We start from the raw sequence: 20430 nt of genomic DNA, 5'->3' as shown, positions 1-20430 counted from the left end.
CGCCCAACGCCTGAAAATCTGGAGCTGAATCAAGTTGCTAAAGGCTATGTTCGCCATTTCCAGGCTAGTAACTGGGAAAGATACCCGTGGCTTACGGGCTCAGTTAGTCACAAAAGGCTCTACTGCTGGGAGTGCTTGCTTTTTGTGACCGAAAAGGGGGCATGGAATTGGAAAGGCTACGACAATCTGAGCTGTTTAACCAAGGCTGCACAAAAACACCAAAACACAGCAGGGCATCTTAAGGCAACGGTCACCATGAAGACTTTTGGAGACACAAGGATTGATCTACAGCTGGACGAACAGAGACGTAGAGAAACGATCATTCACAACGAAAAGGTGAACAAAAATCGGGATATTTTGAAACGTCTGATCCACTGTGTGATTTTCCTTGGGAAACAGGAGTTACCTTTCAGGGGCCATGATGAGAGCAGAGAATCAGCCAATCGAGGTAATTACCTGGAGCTGCTTACTTTCATAGCAGAATATGATCCAGACTTGCACTACCATTTGTCCACTTCTAAGGTGTTCATTGGAACCTTGAGTGAAATACAGAACGACTTGATAAGTGCTGTGGCCGAAGTGATGGGTGAGACCATCAAAGAAGAAATCAGTAAAGCACCCTTCGTAGCTTTAATGCTGGATGAAACAACAGATGTCAGCAATGCTGCACAGTTATCGTTTGTTCTTCGTTTTGTAACAGACAGTGGCGTAAAAGAGAGGTTCGTCAAATTTGAGGATGTGACAGGGAAGAAACGGGCACAGGATGTAGCAGCCATGGCCCTTGATTTCTTGGAGGAACATGGATGCATGGACAAACTTGTAGCCCAGTGCTATGACGGTGCTGCCGTTATGGCATCGGGGCTGAACGGAGTCCAAGCCAAGGTCAAGGAAAAGATCCCACAGGCACTTTTCATACACTGTTATGCACATGCCCTTAATTTGGTTTTATCTCAAGGTGTAGCTAAAATTAAAGAATGCAGAATTTTCTTCTCACACCTTTCTGGCCTGGCTGCGTTCTTTTCTAGATCACCAAAACGAACGCAGCTGCTTGATGAAATATGCCAGAAGCGACTGCCACGAGTGGCACCAACCAGGTGGAATTTTGCATCAAGATTGGTGTGCACTGTCTTTTAAAAGAAGGATGCTCTTAAGGATCTGTTTGACTACATAGTTGAACACCACGAGGATTTTGATGATGCTGCCATTCTCAGTGCTGATGGCTACCTATCAAACCTGGGCAACTTTGAATTTGGATTTTTCCTTTCAACTTTTAACGAGATATTTGCACATGCAGATGTGCTCTTCGACATCTTACAGAACAAGTCATTCGACATGCAGTTTTGTCTGACAAGGGTGGAAGATTTTTGCATTTGCATTGAAGGGCAGAGGGATCGTTTTGATCAAATATATGATGAGACTGTGCAGGACACCGGCCTGCCAACTGGACGGAGAGCCCACGGAGATTCTCGCTCACACTACAAGAAGCTGCACAATGGCATTCTTGAGAACATTTTAAATCAGGTGCAAAATCGGTTTAAAGATCACGAAAAACTGTCATTCCTTTCTCTTCTGGACCCTCAACAGTTCATCAGCTTTAACAGCAACTTCCCTGAAACTGCATTCACAAGCCTCACAGAGAGCTACGGGCCGCACTTTGACTTGTCTCGGCTGAAAACAGAACTGTCTGTGATGTATTGTATGACAGATTTTCAGGGAAAGAACCCATCTGACCTCCTTTTCTTTTTCCAACGAAAAGAACTTTGTGACAGCATGCATCAGCAATATGCACTGATTGGTCTGGTTGTAACGATCCCCGTCAGCACTGCATCTGTGGAAAGGACATATTCCGCCCTCAAACGGATAAAAACATATGCACGGAACAGAACAGGACAATCCCGACTCTCTGCATTAGCTTCCATGGCAATTGAAAGGCAACTTCTTTTGGACCTGAAAAGCAGTGATCAGCTTTATGACCGGGTGATCGAAAAATGCATGCAAAAGGACAGGAGGATGGATTTCGTCCTTAAGTGAGGACCATGGGTGAGTGAGACTACTTTTTATTTGCTGGTTAATGGTTATGCATCTCGTTGAGCTGGTTGCATTTTGTTTCCACACACTTTTTGATGAATGGTTCGTTAATGTGTGTCTTGAGTGTAGTACGCGTTGTGCATTTAAATCTGACAGCAGCGGCTGCTGCTGCGGCGTGCGGGGGGGGGGGGGGGGGGGGCGTTTGTGTCTACAGAAGGTCCAGTTGTGATAGACATGCTTCACCACTGCGTTTTAGGCTACCTAGCGCCACATGTTTTGATGTACGTTTTTGTTGATAACATCGCGAGTTTGTATCTTTCAGTGTTGAGGTGGGCACCGTTAGATTCTGTGTCTTTACGATCATAAATGATGTGTTGGATGTGCAGCTAGGATAAGTAATAAGGGAGCAAGGAGTGATTTTCGGTGCAGTAATAGGTTAGCATTTTTCGCTCGGGGCTAATTCAGAGGGTCACTCATAGTTCGTTGTGTTTTTTTTGAAAAAAAAAATGAAAAAGATCAGTTAAGTGTTTTTTCCCATTATATGGATATAAAATATTCATAGTTTATTAAATATTAAGGCAAGGCAAGTTTATTTATATAGCACCTTTCAACACAAGGCAATTCAAGGTGCTTTACAACAATGAAAGACATTCAGACAAAGGCATTTAAAAACAGTAAAAGATAATAAAAGAAACATTAAAAGAAAAAATACATGAATAAAAAGTTACAGTGCAGTTTAAGATATGAATAGTTCACACAGAAGTTCCACTTTACTGATGAACACAACAGCTCAGTTTCAATTAAAAGCAGCGACAAAAAGATAAGTCTTCAGCCTGGATTTAAAAGTAGTAAGAGTTGTCGCGGACCTGCAGGTTTCTGGGAGTTTGTTCCAGATATTTGGTTCCTTAGACGTTGTTTCCTGCAAATGACGCGATTTCGGCCCCGGAACCGGGTCCGTGGGGCTTAAGAGGTTAATCCATTGCCAAAATAAAGTTGTTTGGATTAAAATACCTTACCAAAAACGTGTTATATTCTTACTTACACTTATCTCAGAATGTCTTTATTATGATTAAGAACACTTTGACGTCCATTTAGGAGGTGGTGGAGGGTGGGTTACATCTGCACTGTGTGTAGGAAATTCCACACAAAAATGGAAACAACCTGTTTGGCAAGAAATGAACAAACAATAGAAGTTTAAAGCAAAGTTTTGTTATTTAACAATGTCAATAAAAGTCAAAAAGCATTTAACAGAGTTAATCTATTTCAGCTGAAAGGACAGAGTCTTGCACCAAAAGGTTCGTACAAGATCTGACCACACACAACAGAAAATACAAACAAACAGTTTATACACTACAGAAGGAGGGAAGGGGAAGGTCCTCAGCAAGCAAATGTACATTACAGGAAGTGTTGACCAGACGGTTGAAATGTACATACAGCTATGCTATATACATTATTCGGCTGATCAGTAGTTCCTAAAACCAAGAAAAAGACCAGGGGAGACCGAGCCTTCTCAGCGGTCGCCCCCAGGCTCTGGAACGACCTATCCCCCCCCCCCCCCCCCCCCCCATGTCAAATTTTCAACCACCCTCCAAACTTTTAAGAACCGTCTAAAGACCCACCTCTTTTCCCTCGCTTTCGAGTCAGTTTGAGTTGAGTTGTTAATTACAAACCAATGGTTGTAGAGAGAGAGAGCCTTTTGTCTGTTCTAAGGAAGTGGAAATTAGAGGCTAGATGTGAATTAAAACCGTGTGAAATACACAGAGAATGAATTTACAGTAATACTTATGATTAAATGAGATGTAATGATACTTTTATACAACACACTGTTTTACTGCATCAGTGACTCTGATCTTAATAAGTACAGCAGCACACAAAGAAAAAGCTCTGGCTTTTCAGCATCATGACATTAGAGACATTAGGCTCACCGTATGCAGGGACACTAGAAAACTCCAAAGTCACAGAGCAGGGGGTTTTTAGCTTTTGAATGCAGGACTTTTACTTGTAACAGAGTATTCCTACACTCTGTACATGAACGGAGTACTTTTTTCCACCTCTGCACTTATGTTACAATCCAAATGTAGATATATCAATGTTCCAATTCAGATACGTTTGGACGTTTGCATCTTTAAACAAAAAATGGTTTCCTCTATTCAGTTGAAATATATATTTGTCGAAATAAACTTTATTTACTTTCAAAAAGTTTTATTTAACAACTTGATAATTATAACTTCTCACAAGTGGTAGAACAGAACCACAGTATACAGTGTGAACTATTTGTAGAGTTCCCAGATGGTCCCCCTGCTTTGTTTGATTAATTAACATTTCTTGATTTAGTACTTATGATCTATAATGAGATTCATGTCTCTTCTGGAATTTGGAGTTCAAAAGAGACTAAACAAAACGTTGAAAGAATGCTAAATTAGTATGTGGAGAAATCACGTCTCTGTCCTTGACACATAACCTGTCTCTTATCCACAAAGTGTATATAAAGGGGAGAAGCCGGCGTGAAAGGTGCTTGTATTTGTGATTTATCTTGACAAATGAATGCAAGTGTTTTACCCCAACCAGAGTGTGTTTATTTTGCAGAGTTATGCATTTGTTTGTGTAGACTTTGAGTTTCTCTTGACAATTATGCAACCATATGGCAGCTTATAGACATGAATATATTATATTATATATTCATTGACCTTTATATTCAGTCTTAATTCGTTTTTAGAGGAGAACCCCAAATGTTAGTGGTGTTCATTATCTTCAGGGCAATAATTGTTTGAAAGAAATGTTAAATCAACTTTAGTTAAAGAATAATTAATTAACTGATTGATGTTATGTGCTGTCAGACCATTAACCCTTCTCTTGCTTAGGTCATACCACCCTTCCCATACTATTTTCGGTGATGGTTGGCATCTCATTTGAACAGACAAGGCAAGTATAATCAAGAGATGACAGACAGAATGACACCAGGGGTGAATTTCATGTTATCATTTTGCAGAAAGGTCAAAGATAGTGCATACTGTACATTACTGTACACTCAAAGAAATAACTCATTGGATTAACTCAATTTTATTGTTGGCAGGTTTTCCATCCAATAAATATATGTGGCACAAACTCAAACTAATGGCATCCATGCAGTATAATGTAAATGAGTTAGTCCAACTCAAATTTTTCAAAGAGAGTTTAAGTAAAATGATAACATTACCTTTATGAATTTAAATAATGCTAGTCCACCTAAATCCTATTTAATTAATTGAAAATGAAATAATGAGGTTAAATATAATTTAATAAAAATGTGTTACACATGATAGAAAACATGGTTTAGTTTTTTTATTTTTAAATTCACATTATTCAAAACAATCCTCCATTCCATTCAATACAGTGTTTTAAAAATGAATGAAAAACATTTCTGAAAGATAATACCATTTTTAAAATGGCAGAGAAATGGAACTCCAATAATTAACTTACAAATCACCCTTTGCCAAATACAATGAATACAATATAACAGGGGTATGCACTGCTCTTCTAACAGGAAAATAATACGTAACATAAAGAGTGCACTGCAAACACCAACATATGGAAATAGTGTTACAGTGTGTTGAAACAAACACATACAGAAAAGCACAGAACAAATGATTGATATAACGGCTCAATCTGCTCTGATTAGGAAACTCGTGAATAAAATGACAACAATGAACTCATGAGTCACTTCTTTTTCACATTTCAATCGAACAACTTGATCTTCAGACTTTCGATTTGACCATTCAGCTTGTGCCCATCCAGATTCATCACTAGCTTCTGCATGAACTCGAAGGTGTGTTTGAGGTTGTCCGGAAAGCTCAAATCCAGGGCATAAATAAGTCCCAATAGCATGACAAACCCCACAATCACGCTGCCCAAGTTGTCCATGACTATATTGCCTTCGATGACAATTCCCACGTCCTCTGGCTGCCCATCCACATCTCTTTGAAGTGTGTATATGCCCATGACTGTGTTTGCCATGTCCCTCTTGGCATCTTCAGAGGCAGAGGCCTGAACAAAGACACAAACATACAACACATGTGTTAACTAAAACCTGAATTACTACATTTTATAGAAGCAGATTTACTTATGTGGCTCTCCTAATTGATCAAAACAGTTTTAGACTAACCCTCTGGTATCACTCAAATGTACTACCCTATTTGGCCACTCAGGATAAAAATGTCCACTTTCAAAAACTTGAATGATAAAATGATATGATAACAATATTATATTTAAATATTTTCCCCCCACACTTTTTGGGAAGTGTGGGAACATTTTTTAAATGGACAATTAGGGTAATTTGTACAGTGTATTCAAGACCGATTAGAAAAATTGAAATTCCAAAAAGTATCTAGGAAAAACACAAAATCATTATAGCCAAATCTGACGTGAAAAATTACCAATTTGGACAAAAATGTCCAGAGTGATACCAGAGAAGGTTAGGACCTCCAACACAGAACTAAATTAAGCTTGTAAGAAAATGTTTGCATAAATAAGTTATAAAGATATATTCCTGTACATTCTGTTTGATTATCAACTTTATCTTATTTATTCATTCAGGTATTAAGTTATTTGTTTACATCCCTACTTAATCATGTAATTTGTTGTTATTCCTGTAGTTAATTATGCATTTACCTACTTATTTCGATATATATTTGATTATTTATTCTTTAATAATTTATTTCCTTGATTTATGTGATTATGTAATTATTCCTTTAACAATTTAGTAATTGCTGCATTCACATACCTTTTTAAACATGAATCTATTGATTAATATATTTCTGTATGTCAGCATTTATTTATTATTTTATTTATTCAATTATTTATAAGTTCTTACATATGTATTCATGTCCATATTTATTTATTCATTTATAGATGTATTTATATATAAATCTAAATATTTATTTCAGCATTCATTTATTATTTGTATTTATTTCCAGATATATTCATGTTTTAATTCACATTTGTATTTATCAATTGTATTCCTATGTTAATTTATAGATGTATTTATAGCTGTATAAATGTATTAATTCACTTTTTCCTATATTTATTTAAACACTTGCCCGATTAAATTACTTCTGTATCTATTTATTATTATTATTTTATTTCTGTATTTATTCATTCTTACATATATTCATTCCTATATTAATGGATAGATTTATTTATTTCGGCATGTATTTATGATATGTGATAACATATAAACAGGAATAGGGTTGTGTGCCATATCATTTTCTTATTATAAATGTAAGTAATGGTGGTTATAATTGTGGGTAACACTGTTAACCACTACATTGAAAACATATTGTGATAAACATACCTGATACTCCTTAAAAAAAGAGTCTGGATCCTCGTTGAGGTAGATCGCGATGCTTCGCAGGATGCACCCCCTCTTGATGTGGATGTTTTCAAACTAAAGCAGAGGCGATAAATCAAAGACAATTAAGCACAATGCATGTGCAACAGAGCAGGTAGTCTACAAAGTAGAGGGCTGTATCTGTCGTGTGTGTCCCTAAGCAGGACTCCTTAACCCTACCTTTCCACAATAAGCTATTGCCTTAAAAACACTATAAAAGCAGACCATTTCTTAAATGTGTTCATACGAGCATGGACAAAAACAATACAGTGAAAAACGAGGTTCTCTGCATTTATACTAACCGAATCTGATATTGCAAGGGCTTCCTTGATTTTGTGCCCCTTCAGTCCTCCTTTGGTCTTGAAGATCTTCAAGAGCTTGTCTGAGAAGTGGTCCAGCTGCCACATGAACTTTGATTGAAGTGGTGATGTTGTGATCCTCAAAAACTCTGCATTCACCTTAAAAATATTATTAACAAGCACAATACAACCAATTGTTACTTGTTTATTAGAATCACAACCATGCAAGGATGTAGACATGAATCACAAAGGACAATAATAAAAAACTGTCAACAAATACAAATATTTACTTACTTCACTCTGCTGAAACAGAGCAGGCCATCTGCATTTGAAGTCCCCTATCAAAGGCCTTTGCTCCACAATCTCAAGGCGTCTGTGGGAGAAGGTTTTTTCCATTTTTGCTTTTATCACCACTTCATTGTCACACTTCTTCAGTTCTGACAATAAGGCAATTCTCTCGTTCTCCAAGCTTTCTGTGGTTTCGCCTTTTGGGTGCAGAGGAATGTAGTTAACTTCAGCTTTTCTTGTTTTTTTTATGTTTGCTGCAGCTTTGCCTTGGCCTGTTTTCTTGTGCTTTAAGGAGTTCACAAGGATTTCAGGATGTCCAAGACGGGCAAGCTTTGTACGATAGTTTTGCATTTTGTACTTAAGAGACTGTTTCCACCCCCCAAATCCTGTCTTGGATCCTAGCTGCCCCAAACAAGGGTGGGCCCTCGTCAACGCTGCAGCTACCTCTTCACACTGATAGTCTTTCGGATATTTTGTGTATTTGATCATTTCTTGGGCTAGGCCATCAAGAATGATTCCTTTCAGCTTTAGGCCAGGCTGGAAGTATGTACCAGTTATCTCAAACTCTGCATTCTTTAGATGAAGCTCAAATTCAGCCTCGTAGGTGAGCTTAGGAACCACAAAAACTGTGGGCCAGGATAACAATTGTGAGGCCTGAGCTTCAGGGGATGGATGCGGGGTTGACGTATACACCATATCGTCACTGCAGCATGAGGCTATTGATGATGCAGGGATTAGAGGCTCTGAGCTTCCAGTAATTGAGGTCTTGTCAAATGAGTCAACTGTGTACAAAGTGATGGAGGGCTCAATATTTGACAATATAGGAGAGTAAATTACTTTCAGTGTGCTTTTATCCTGAATTTCAGACACTGATGTAAGATTCATGAACTCGTTAAAGTCAACATCCATGTATTGCAGACGGAAGTCCACTTTCAATTGAAGAGATGTCTTGACAAATGTGTGCAGTTCTCCAACTGTTGCTGGGATTACCGAATCCAGGGTCAGTTTTCTAGAGTCAGACTGGTCGGCAAAGATGATGCGCAGAAGCGCCCGACCTGCCATTATGGAACACCTTTTAATCTAGAGCAGAAACAAGGTGAAAGAATAACAAGAAAGAAACACATTAGGATTATATCAAAGATGAACATACAAATGGTTTTACAGTTTTTGTCAGAGCCTGCTATCCAGAGCTCAGACTATTTAGGTTTAAAAATGATACTCACCTTTAACAATGATGAATCTTTTCAACATTACCATGCGCAAACTCCCAACCATGTAGTCTGCAAGGGGATAGGGGTCTACCAAGTCAGCAAGCTCAATAACGGCAACCTCTGTATTAGGCGAGGCAGACAGCTCAAAAGCACCATAATGCTCTCTGTTCCAAGCACATGCATCTTTTACCAGAAAACACAACTTCTCCTTAACAATGCAAAGTTTAATGATCTCATGGAATTTAGGCAGTCCATCTGCAGATCCGTGTACAATAATCATCCCCTCGCAGTAACCTATACCCAAGCTAGACACATTTTTTGCCATATGAACCTCAGTCACATCTGGGAAACTTTGTTTCAGTGTAGACACGACTCCCTCATTAAGGACATCAACAGGCAGGATTGAGACATGTGTGACCTCCAAGGATGACTTCTTGACACTGGAGGAATGTGTGTGATAGGCAAGCATGAACTGGTGTTTAGTAGCTAGTGAACGAGGTATGTTCTTAAAGCAATTGGTGTGACGAGCAACCTGCTTGAAGAAGCTATGTTTAGCCTCAAATCTCATTGTCCACAGTGCAATTAGAGGCCCGAAGCAACGAATCATTTGCGGATAGTGCTCTAAAAAGTGATGTTTTGGTATGAGCTTTACATGTGGAAAGAGTTCAAGATAGCGCTGTCTATGATCATAGATCTTGGCTTCAAGATAAGCAATGGTCTCATCTGTGTGAACAGGGGCCACAACCAACTCAACTATGTCCTTAAGATCTAGAATTAGCTGCCACGCTGGTTCACCTTCTGGTAAAATGTGCCCAATCACAAAGGGAAGCAATCTTATTAAGGTCCAGTTTTCATGGGCATTGCCACCTATTGTGTTTCTAGATGTGAAAGAGCGTGGTATGGCATGAGGGCGATTGGTTCTGTCCCCCCATTTGTACGGAAATGTCTGAATCAATGTGTTGAGCCTTTCAAAAGTGAAGTATTTTTTGGAGATCAACAAACTCATACAACGAGCCAGTTCAACTGGTACAACACCTTCAAAAAGGTCGTGCACAATGTCAGGAGGATAACCAGTAGTTACATGAAAATGAGAAAGGTGCTCTGTTAAAACACACTGCTTTTTTACACCACAGCAAATAGTTGCATTCTCCTGAGCAGACTGGACATGAACATCATGGATGTCTCTTGTTCTCAGTTGGAAAGCACCTGACTGGACATCCTTAGTCTGAAAATCTGATTTGACTCCAGTACAAAACCTGCATACTGACCCAGCTGAAAAACTCTCAACAAATCCCCCGAGCCCATGGGCTCCAAGATTGTCAGCTATAACACACTGGGCAGAACCTTTAACAAACTGACCAAGCTGAGCTATAAATACACCGTGCTGTTCTAATATGCTTAAGTCTTGCAAGAGAGGCTCCAACACTTTTCCATAGCCATAGGTCTTAACATCATCAGATTTGCATAGAACAGCTAAGTAGATTGAGTTTAGTGTTGAATGGGAACCTGGTGGCAAATTACCCAAAACCCAATATACACCACAAAGTTTGTGTGTCTTTCGAGATGTCCCAAGAGGGTTACAAATCTCAAAATCATCAACATAAAGATTTACAGAGATTCTCAAACCTTCATCAGAAAAAAACTAATTCTGTTTATAGTACTCACCGTCTCTTACAGTTCTGTACTCTTGGGGAACAGCCAATAGCCGCTGTTGCGTTTCAATATGTTCAAAGACACCTTTATGAGAGAGCAAATGTTGCAAAGACTTTAACAGAGGGATATATTGAAATGTCCTATTCCTCTGGGCATCTAGTATGTACTCAACCGGCTCTAAAACACCAAAATGAGATGTATAGTACTGTGTACGTTTATATGCTGTAGCAAGAGGGCCATCCTTTGCAATAGCTGTGGCAAATGGACTAGAATTGCATAGAGCAGTGGAAAGTTCACCAACTACTGAATCTTCAACCTGTAGTTTATGGCTCTGTAATACATCAGAAACAATAGCTCTAGTGACAGGCAAAGATGATGTACTTAATATGTAGTGAAGTTCAGAAAGGACTTCATCAATAACTTTGGAATGTGAACAATATTTTCCAACTTCAATAAAATGCATGCAATTTTTTCTTCGATTACATTTGGAAGGTGTATTTCTGAAGCATCACCACAGTGAATGTTGTCTGTGTTTCCTATTTTTGTGTGTGTTGAATGTACTGTAAATGTTAGTTTTAAATGTGCATCCTAGAAACATACATGGTACAGTTTCATTATGCCTGAGATGTCCATTAATATGTTGGAAGAAATCTTTTTCTGTTAAGTCTCTACGTGAGCACACATGACACTGAAATGTAGGTAATTCTACTGGCTTTGGTGTTAGCTGTTTAGCATGAGTGTTGTATGTGTGATTTAAAAGCTTACTCCATGTGTCAAACGAACATGGGCAATCAGTATATGGACATGGATAGCGACAACTGCCCCTTAAATGTGCATGTGTCTGCCGGAAATGTTTTAACAACGAATACCTGCTAGCTAGTTCCAAACTGTAGTGTTTGCACTGCCACATGCATAACCTGAAAAAGAGAAAAAATAGAATTAGAAATTGACACAACTGACAATGTCACAGATCAGCTTGTGCAAGTATTGTGAAAGTAGCCGTGTACTTACCATAAATAAGAGGTTGCCCCAAGGTGCTTGTTAATGCTGATCAAACTGCAAAAAACAACAAAAATATATTAGAGGTGTGATTAAAAGGCTTATATATTTGAATTTTCACAGACAACACATAATTGCCTAATATTGCACAACCCAAAAAAAAAAGGATAACAGATCACACTTTAACATTAAGAGTCTAGTAGACATTTTATAAAGCAGGCCTACATTTCTGGGTGCCTGCTTGTGAGTGAGGTTACCCATGCAAGATTCACATATATATTATCTCATTATTTATATTAAATATTTGGCAGTAAAAAACTCAACTCAACTGAACTCCTACAGAAACGAGTGGCTCCGCCTGTCCTCCTCTGCCTGCCTGCACTAAGGCCAGGAGAGAGATGGACAGACCTGCTGAGCTTTATGATAGAAAATGGCAGCCCTTACTGGGCTGCATGCAGGCTCTGCCTCCTATACTGTTACCTCATTCACTTGAATTACTATTTGCATTTTTTGGTTGAATTTAAACTGAATTTCGGTGTACTGTGTTCAATGACAATAACATTAAATCTAATGTAATATAATCTAATGATCTCCATTATCCAGTATTCAATGCTAACCGTATATAGCAAGCTAGCTAACAAACCAGTTATCTGGCTAGCTAGCTTGCTGCTTCACCTCATGCACTTGAATTACTCTTTGTATTTTTTGGTTGAATTTAAACTGAATTTCGGTGTACTGTGTTCAATGACAATAACATTAAATATAATGTAATATAATCTAATGATCTCCATTATCCAGTATTCAATGCTAACCGTATCTAGCAAACTAGCTAACAAACCAGTTATCTGGCTAGCTAGCTTGCTGCTTCACTTCATGCACTTGAATTACTCTTTGTATTTTTTGGTTGAATTTAAACTGAATTTCGGTGTACTGTGTTCAATGACAATAACGTTAAATCTAATGTAATATAATCTAATGATCTCTACTATCCAGTATTCAATGCCAGCCATATCTAGCAAGCTAGCTAGCTTGCTGTTTAGACCCAACTAAAAACGGAGCAAAAATATAACACGGTGGTTTTCAAATATTCTTGTCGATATTATGAAAAGGCATTACTTGGAAACAGGGAACATTCTAAACTACTAGAAAAAACAAATACTTAGCAAATAATAGACTTTCCACCGTCAGTTTCTCCAGTCAGTTTCCACAGTCAGTTTCCACAGTCAGTGTTAGACAAAAGGCGGCAAATGACAGCACGGATGTTGCGCATGGGCAAAGGGGATGTGCAAAGGGGCGGTCCCCAATGAAAACAATTCATTTTGAGTTGCTCTGTCTTAAATACATTTAATAAGTGAATTGATTAATGTAATTTGTGTTACACTAATGAACTATACTTAGGTTTATTTCTTAAATAAACATATTTAAGTAAAGTGAAACCATTATTAATGTGTCAAGTCTAAGAAGGGCTTGAATCATTTTTTTGAGTGTATATTATAAAAATGCTTGCCATGTAGGCTGTGTTTACTGGAGATGGAAATGCTTTAGTTAGTGTTGTAGCTGAGATTCTTCCCGTTCCAATGATGTTTGGGATGTATTGATTTGATACAAGCAAGTCAGTGTTTCATCGTGTACTTTCAACTATATGTACTATATGTGACCCGCTCTATCGAAATCAGTCGGAAGTCGCAACGGCTCATTTCAAAATAAACGTGGATTTGCGTAAAAAACAGAATATATGAAACTTTTATTTCCAAAATCACACGATAAATACATTTTTGAAGCTTGTAAAGAGACGATGACAGGCACCTCTCACTCGCAATCTGCTCTTCCGCAGCGCCGCCCCCCTCCCTCCGGCTGACATCATGAATGTACGTGTATAGTAATCATAAATAACACAGCAGGGTCCATTACAGTTTGTTTTCATCTGATTTCAATTAAACAAAGTCTTGGCTTTCAGGATATTAAACTTGTTTCGGCAAATTCAGATGATAAACTTTGAAGCTTGTAACGGCAAAATTACAAGCTGAGAACGGAGTAATTTAACGTCACAGCAGGCACAACAACAGCCGGTGTTTCTCGTGAGGGTTTTCCCCGGCAAACAAACAATACACACAAACGCAAAATTACACAAACACACACACGTATACACACACACACACTCGCGAGCTTCCCCCAGACCAGTAATCCAAACGAAAATATCTTCCCTCCGTAGTATTTTGATCATTTGCTAATAACCAATCAGATCGATGGATTCCAGAGAAGAGAAAACTTTGAAGGCCTTTTTCTCAAAATGATGACTCGGTGACAGTCATTATATAATGTGACATATTTTGCTTAATATTTGGAGTACAACAACAATCCTGATATTAGAAAGCTAGGAATCTCCACTTTCCAGCAGTGTATACAACCCAAAATGTGTCTTCGGGTCAATGCGACTGATTTCGATAGAGCAGGTCACATATGGTCTGGACCCACCGGTGGGCCCATCAAGTTCAGCATTCACTGCATTCACTGTGATGAATATAAAATAAGACACTGATACGGTTTTCCTCAATGAACATTTAGAGAAAAATAAATAGTCAGGCCTCCTCTCCCTAAGGGGCCTCTCCCTCAGCGGCCGCTTCCTGGTCTGTTGACTGTCGGTCAGGTTCATAGTCTGTATCGCTGTTGTCTTCCATTTCTGAGACATCGTCCTCTATCTCTGGTTCAAAACATTTGTCCAGAGCATCTCGGACAGAAAATTGCTTAATCGGTCGCCTACTCATTGTGTCAATGAGTCAAATATGAGCAAGGCACAAATATAACTGCATGAGAGACAGCAAGGGAGGGACATTTACTGCGAGAAATTGAGAGGTTTTCCTTTCTCGAGGGGCACAGAGCTCGCACCTGTGAGCGCGAGAAAGTGAGAGGTTCCCATAACTAGTAAATAGTTTTGTCTGGAAGGTGTGGGGGGACATAAGCACAATAAGTGTGTGTGTGTGTGTGTGTGTGTGTGTGTGTGTGTGTGTGTGTGTGTGTGTGTGTGTGTTCAAGGTTCTTTATTGTCAAACTACCATAGCTACAGAGTAAGTATGTCATTGAAATCTTAGGTCACAGGCTTCTCCAACAATGCAACACAATAATACTCTCTGTGTGTGTGTGTGTGTGTGTGTGTGTGTGTGTGTGTGTGTGTGTGTGTGTGTGTGTGTGTGTGTGTGTGTGTGTGTGTGTGTGTGTGTGTGTGTGTGTGTGCGTGTGTGCGTGTGTGTGTGTGTGTGTGTGTGTGTGTGTGTGTTCTTTATTGTCAAACTATCATAGCTACAGAGTAATTATGTCGTTGAAATCTTAGGTCACAGGCTTCTCCAACAATGCAACACAATAATACTGTGTGTGTGTGTGTGTGTGTGTGTGTGTGTGTGTGTGTGTGTGTGTGTGTGTGTGTGTGTGTGTGTGTGTGTGTGTGTGTGTGTGTGTGTGTGTGTGTTTTCCATCTGCAGGATGAACATAATACACTCATACTCATTCATTTCCTTTGGCGGTAAATCCTGACCGAAAACATCATAGGTGTTTCACTGTTGAATATATCAGTAAAAAAATCAATGCAAGTGGTGATCATCAATTGTATATGTTCAGAGGCCTAGTGTGGAGGATAACATAATGTCTTGAGGCAATTGGATGACAAACACAATATCTATGATCAAAAACAAAGTCACTCGGTCACTTTTGATCTGAAACACAAGAGAAGGGTTAAAGGTAGGGTAGGTAATTTTGGAGAAACCATCTCGAGTGCACTAGAATTTGAAAATACACAACCGTAAAAAATCTGCCACTTCCTTACAGAGCCCATCCTCCAACACACACAAACGCACACATGACCAATGAGGGCACGAGATAAGTTTGTGCACAGATGGAAGGCTGACAGGCAGGTAGGCCATCCAGTTACTTTAGCCGGGCCGGCTCAGGTGATTGGTCGTGTTTTTTACAGTACTACGGCTTCCACAGATGACATTATGGATTATGGATTTTTTGTCAAAGCACTTCAGATATTCATTGCTATCGGGATGTTAAGAGCATTCCATGGAATATAACAAAAAGTGTATCTCGAGCCGGTTTCTCAGACTTACCTACCCCACCTTTAAGTGTTGAAAATATCTGTAATTTGTTGTTGTTTTACTTTTACCTGGTGTAAGAGCTACACATATTTTGCTCAATTAATTATGACGTCTATGAAATGTCAGAAAAAGCATTAAATGTCTGCCACATTTGGCCAGAGTCCAAAACCAATTTGTAATATTGAAACAAGCAGTACTTTCTCATGTTTAAGAGTTAATAACTTGAAAATATGACCTATTTCTTCCTTGATAATTGAAGCTGAAAGGTACAATGTAATTACAGTTAAAACAGTGAAGGCACAAAGACTTAAGAGCCACTAACTGTGAGCAGGATTTTCAGGAGTGAAGTGGTGTGGAAACCTCTCCACTTGACCCACGGCTCCACAGACAAAACACATCAGTAAGAGGGAGCTGCCATAGCAACAGGGAAACTCTTCCTCACAAAGCCCCCGGGAACACGACGGGAACGTGAGAGGAAGAGTTGATACTTTGAAAGAGAAGAGGGAGCTTGGCAGCGACATTTTAATGAGAAAGCTTTAATTGCCACATTTGTCTGAGAAAGAGAATGTTAGAGCACTAATGAAAGAGAATTAAAAAAGTCACAGTTGCCTGCTCAGGGGGAGAGGAGCAGAGAATAGGGAGGTAAGAAACAAAGACAAACCCATGAGAGATAGAGGAGGATTAAAAAGGAGAATGGCCGTCATGTGTAAACCGCTGTTCACGGGAAATGATAACGAAGCGAGATGCTATCTAATTATATATCGCTTACCAAATCGATTGGAGCCAAAATAAAAAAACTGCAAGTGCAACAGGCGATACATCTATTCCCAGCACCGCGCCGAACATTAAGGAATCTCACAGCAAAATTGAAATCATCAATGACCGTCAGCGAGAGTGGATGGCGGGGGGGACACTCGCAGCCCACTGGTGATCTGAGTGCTATCCACACATCTGCTACACAACCATCTTGTGCAAAGAGCTGGAAGCACTCCCAGTCCCTTACGCTGAGTGTCGAAACAAAAACCAAACCACAGGTATTCCATTTCCTCACAGCAAGTTTCTCAGCCATTTACCTTCTGGAAAAGTTAAAAATAAACAAAAATAAGCAACTACATTTGTCTGCATGAAAAGAAAAACCCTACGAGCAGAAGAAAAGACAGAATTGAAAAACAACACCTATACTTTCTTCTCTGGTGTTAATTAGCAGCAGCGGACTCCATGTAATTGACAGGCCTGTATGGCAGGTATTCATACTACCATACTGGGCACATTGAGGCTACATCTGCCTCAGGAAATCCCTGAGATGTTTTGGTTAATAGAGTCAGTTGCGTGTGTCAAACATGTATCAAACATGAAGTGCAGTCTGTCCCCTAAGCTTTGCGGAGAAGCCACAGTGAGCCGCTGCAGCTGCCTGTGCACCGGCTTTGATGTTTTATTCATTTTTCTTGGTTGCATGTAAATGAGTCTTTAAGAGCAATGGAAAATGAAACCTGTGTCTCACGGTGCAGAAACATATGAAATGGAAAAGGAGCGAAGAGGCATGGATGTGTGTCCATTCGTCTATCCAAGTTACTGAAAAGCTCAGATTTCTATCGTCTTTACACAAGCTTAGCTATTATTAATATTGAACAGTTAATCAAATGTACTTTTGGAAGATAAATGAAAAACAGGTGTGGTGTTTTGAACAGCAACATACTGAAAAGGAGTTATGATTATTGGAGTGGATCTTTGACAACTATTACCTGGTGATGTCACAACGGCGTGGAAGTAAACAAAGGATAACAATCGAGGCATTTCAGGCATGAGGGGAGTGTGTGGGAGAGAAACTCCCTCTCGCGTGAACTTTGGGATGTTAGCTTTTGCAGACCATTAGCATGCAGACAAACCTACAACCTACAGGAAAGGTAAAATACACCAAATAGCATAATACGGCCCCTTTAACAAACTTTTAATGCAAATAATCTAACATGCGGTTTGCTGAGACTATCTGCAGCCAGCATGCAAGAACTGAAAAGAAAACTTAGTATAAATGTCGGAAAAATAGGCCCATATTTGCACAGGAATGTATTATTTTGAATTGGTCAAATGTAGGTGGATTAAATATGTATTTGAGAATCACTAAACATGCTCCTGAGGGCAAGATGTTGTCACTGCCGTCTTCAGTTGCCAGGAGCGATAAGTCCGTTTTCGAAGATGTATCCGTATCACTGCCTGCTCACTGAAATGGCAGTGAGCAGTAATTAGGACCACATTATTGCATGTTAGTATTCATAGAGGAGGCGGCGGTGGTAGGAGAAAGACCAGCGAGAGACGAGGAAGATGAGTATAGAAAAACGGCGGAAAGCCACTCAATTTGAGTGATGAAAGAGGTGAAGGGTAAGAGACAGAGCGAGGGGTGATCGATGGAGGCAGAAGAAGAGCTGACGCTGATGGCAGTCTGCTGATGATGAAAAGCTGTGTTCCGTGCGCAAGTGTGGAACCATTAATGAAAGGGAAACAGCAGCATGCGTTTCCATCGTTAGCCCTCATTAGCCCCCTCTCTGGGGGGTCCGTTGTGCACTGAGGCGGCGGCTGGATGATGCGCCGCAGACGGAGAGAAGGCGTGGATCGGAAAGAAAACAAGGGGGGGGGGGGTTAAGATGGTGGGAGGTTATTTAAGCTTTGTTGTTCTGAAAGCATGCATGTAAAGATGATCTGAACTCAGTGCCACATGCATTAGTGTGCATACAGATGTAGCTGCTTTGATTTTAGAGCTTATGCATACACCGCACTTCACAAAAAAAAGTCTCTTTATATATATATACAGTATATGTACGAGACACCCTGATACAGTAGTGTGACTAATTATCTGCTGAAACACTGTATTAGTTGCATGATTACCAAGCTCCTCTATAGCTAATTACATAGCCTGCTCTTGCCTGACCTCTGCCAGCATGATACATTACTCTACTTCTCCTTGGTCGCCCAACGTCTCCCCCTTTCTTTTTAAAAGTTCACTTCAACTCTCTTCACTTCAATGACCTTTTTATGCCTTATATTAACTACCCATAAAATATGGCTATAAAACATATAAAGGAAAACTTTACCCCTGAAGTCAACATGTGCACAACCCCAGTTAATTAAATGAACTGTGTAATCGTAGGAACGTCTGCTTCCTGTTGTTGCCGTCTCCCGGGCGGATTTAAAACAAGATCTACTGCAAAAACAGGTTAAAGCAGCCAGATGTATGCATACCCAAATGGAATTAGAGGATATGTTTGATTTGCACCATATAAGACGCGTTGTACTTTTCATTAAACTCACAATGACAGGATTGGATCCAATGTATTTATTTATTCATAGCTTAGTGCAACAACACTGAAGTCTTTCCCTTTCTTTCAACCATAAAAGAAAATGAGTTTTTAAAGATTGTTGAGTTTTTCAAGCCGGCTTTCTTGTACCGTCTCGTCTTGGCAGGGGTGGACACGTGGACAAATACAAGCTTTAGGTGAACAAAGTTCCCCTGACAGATGGAAGGAGAATATTCAAGCTGGGAAAGCAAAGCATCCACCAAGGATAAGTGTCATCGCAAAGCTGGCATCCTCTTTTGTTCTCTCATCCTTCAAACTGATTTGATGTGTTTCACAAGGTTCAACTGCTCATTTACTGCCAAGTGTCAGATGTATTGATGTCACCTATCAAACTTATTTTGGATCAGACGCGAGGAGAAAAAAGAAACCGTAAAACACGTTTTAAAAGAAGGAAGATTGATGTCTGCTTGAAGGGTTGATGTGAAGATTATACCCACCTTCCTCCACTGATATATTCACTGGTCCATGCTCACTGCCCTAATGGTTGCCTAATGTTATTTAGTTCAGATCAAAGTGCTACGTTGGCTAAACGTGGAGGGAATTGCCTTTAGGAATTGGTAATGGCTGTTTGACCTGAACCCCTTCTGTGAGAAGAAAAAGGACCTCCACGATAAGTGAGCACTTCAGGGGCTGGCAGATTTCCAGGCAAGTATCTTATTGTGCACTGGCAGAGTTCATTGTACAAGCATATTGTCACCATAGATACAGGAAAAGTATCACACGGTAGCGAGCGCAACAGCAAAACATGGCCCCTATAGGCGTAGAGTTATTGTCAGTGAAGTATATAATGTGTGGACACTGACACCATATCCAGTTTATATAGATTGAGTCACTGTAATTTTTCCCACAGGGGACATCAAATGAAGACCTGCACAGCTGTTCTACATGTTTACATTTACAATCTTTTGAAGCAGCTGTTGCCAAAGGGATGTCAAAGTCAAATCAGAAATGTGGCCATTTACATTTGTTTCACTTATTTAAAACATCCATTAATAAAAAATGGCTTCTATCATTCAATAACTCTTTAGGCGTATTCTTTTATTATAAACAGTGTATACAGTACAAGCCACCAAAATTATATTTAATATATTTCACTTCAACATACGGTGACAGATGGAGCATAAGTTTAGAAAGAGTCCTTGTGGC

General features: G+C 39.5%; 1 protein-coding gene across 2 annotated transcripts; it reads right to left on the bottom strand.

The window, feature by feature from the left end:
- Positions 1-5387: 5387 nt before the first annotated feature.
- On the bottom strand, positions 5388-8890 carry LOC117455617 (uncharacterized). Of its 2 annotated transcripts, XM_034095185.1 has the most exons (5): positions 8818-8890; positions 7987-8177; positions 7696-7851; positions 7358-7450; positions 5388-6051 (listed from the first exon to the last, which is right to left on the bottom strand). In XM_034095185.1, exons 2-5 carry the CDS (start codon positions 8086-8088, stop codon positions 5743-5745), a joined length of 660 nt encoding a protein of 219 aa, XP_033951076.1. In that variant the 5' UTR covers positions 8089-8177; positions 8818-8890; the 3' UTR covers positions 5388-5742. The 2 variants fall into 2 exon arrangements, with proteins under 2 accessions (XP_033951076.1, XP_071060844.1); XM_071204743.1 differs by lacking the exon at positions 8818-8890 and having other exon boundaries at positions 7987-8514.
- Between the last annotated feature and the right edge of the window lie 11540 nt (positions 8891-20430).

This window comes from Pseudochaenichthys georgianus, chromosome 11 (genome assembly GCF_902827115.2).
Source record: "Pseudochaenichthys georgianus chromosome 11, fPseGeo1.2, whole genome shotgun sequence".
Lineage (NCBI taxonomy): Eukaryota > Metazoa > Chordata > Actinopteri > Perciformes > Channichthyidae > Pseudochaenichthys > Pseudochaenichthys georgianus.
This window is presented reverse-complemented; position numbering and strand designations above follow the sequence as displayed.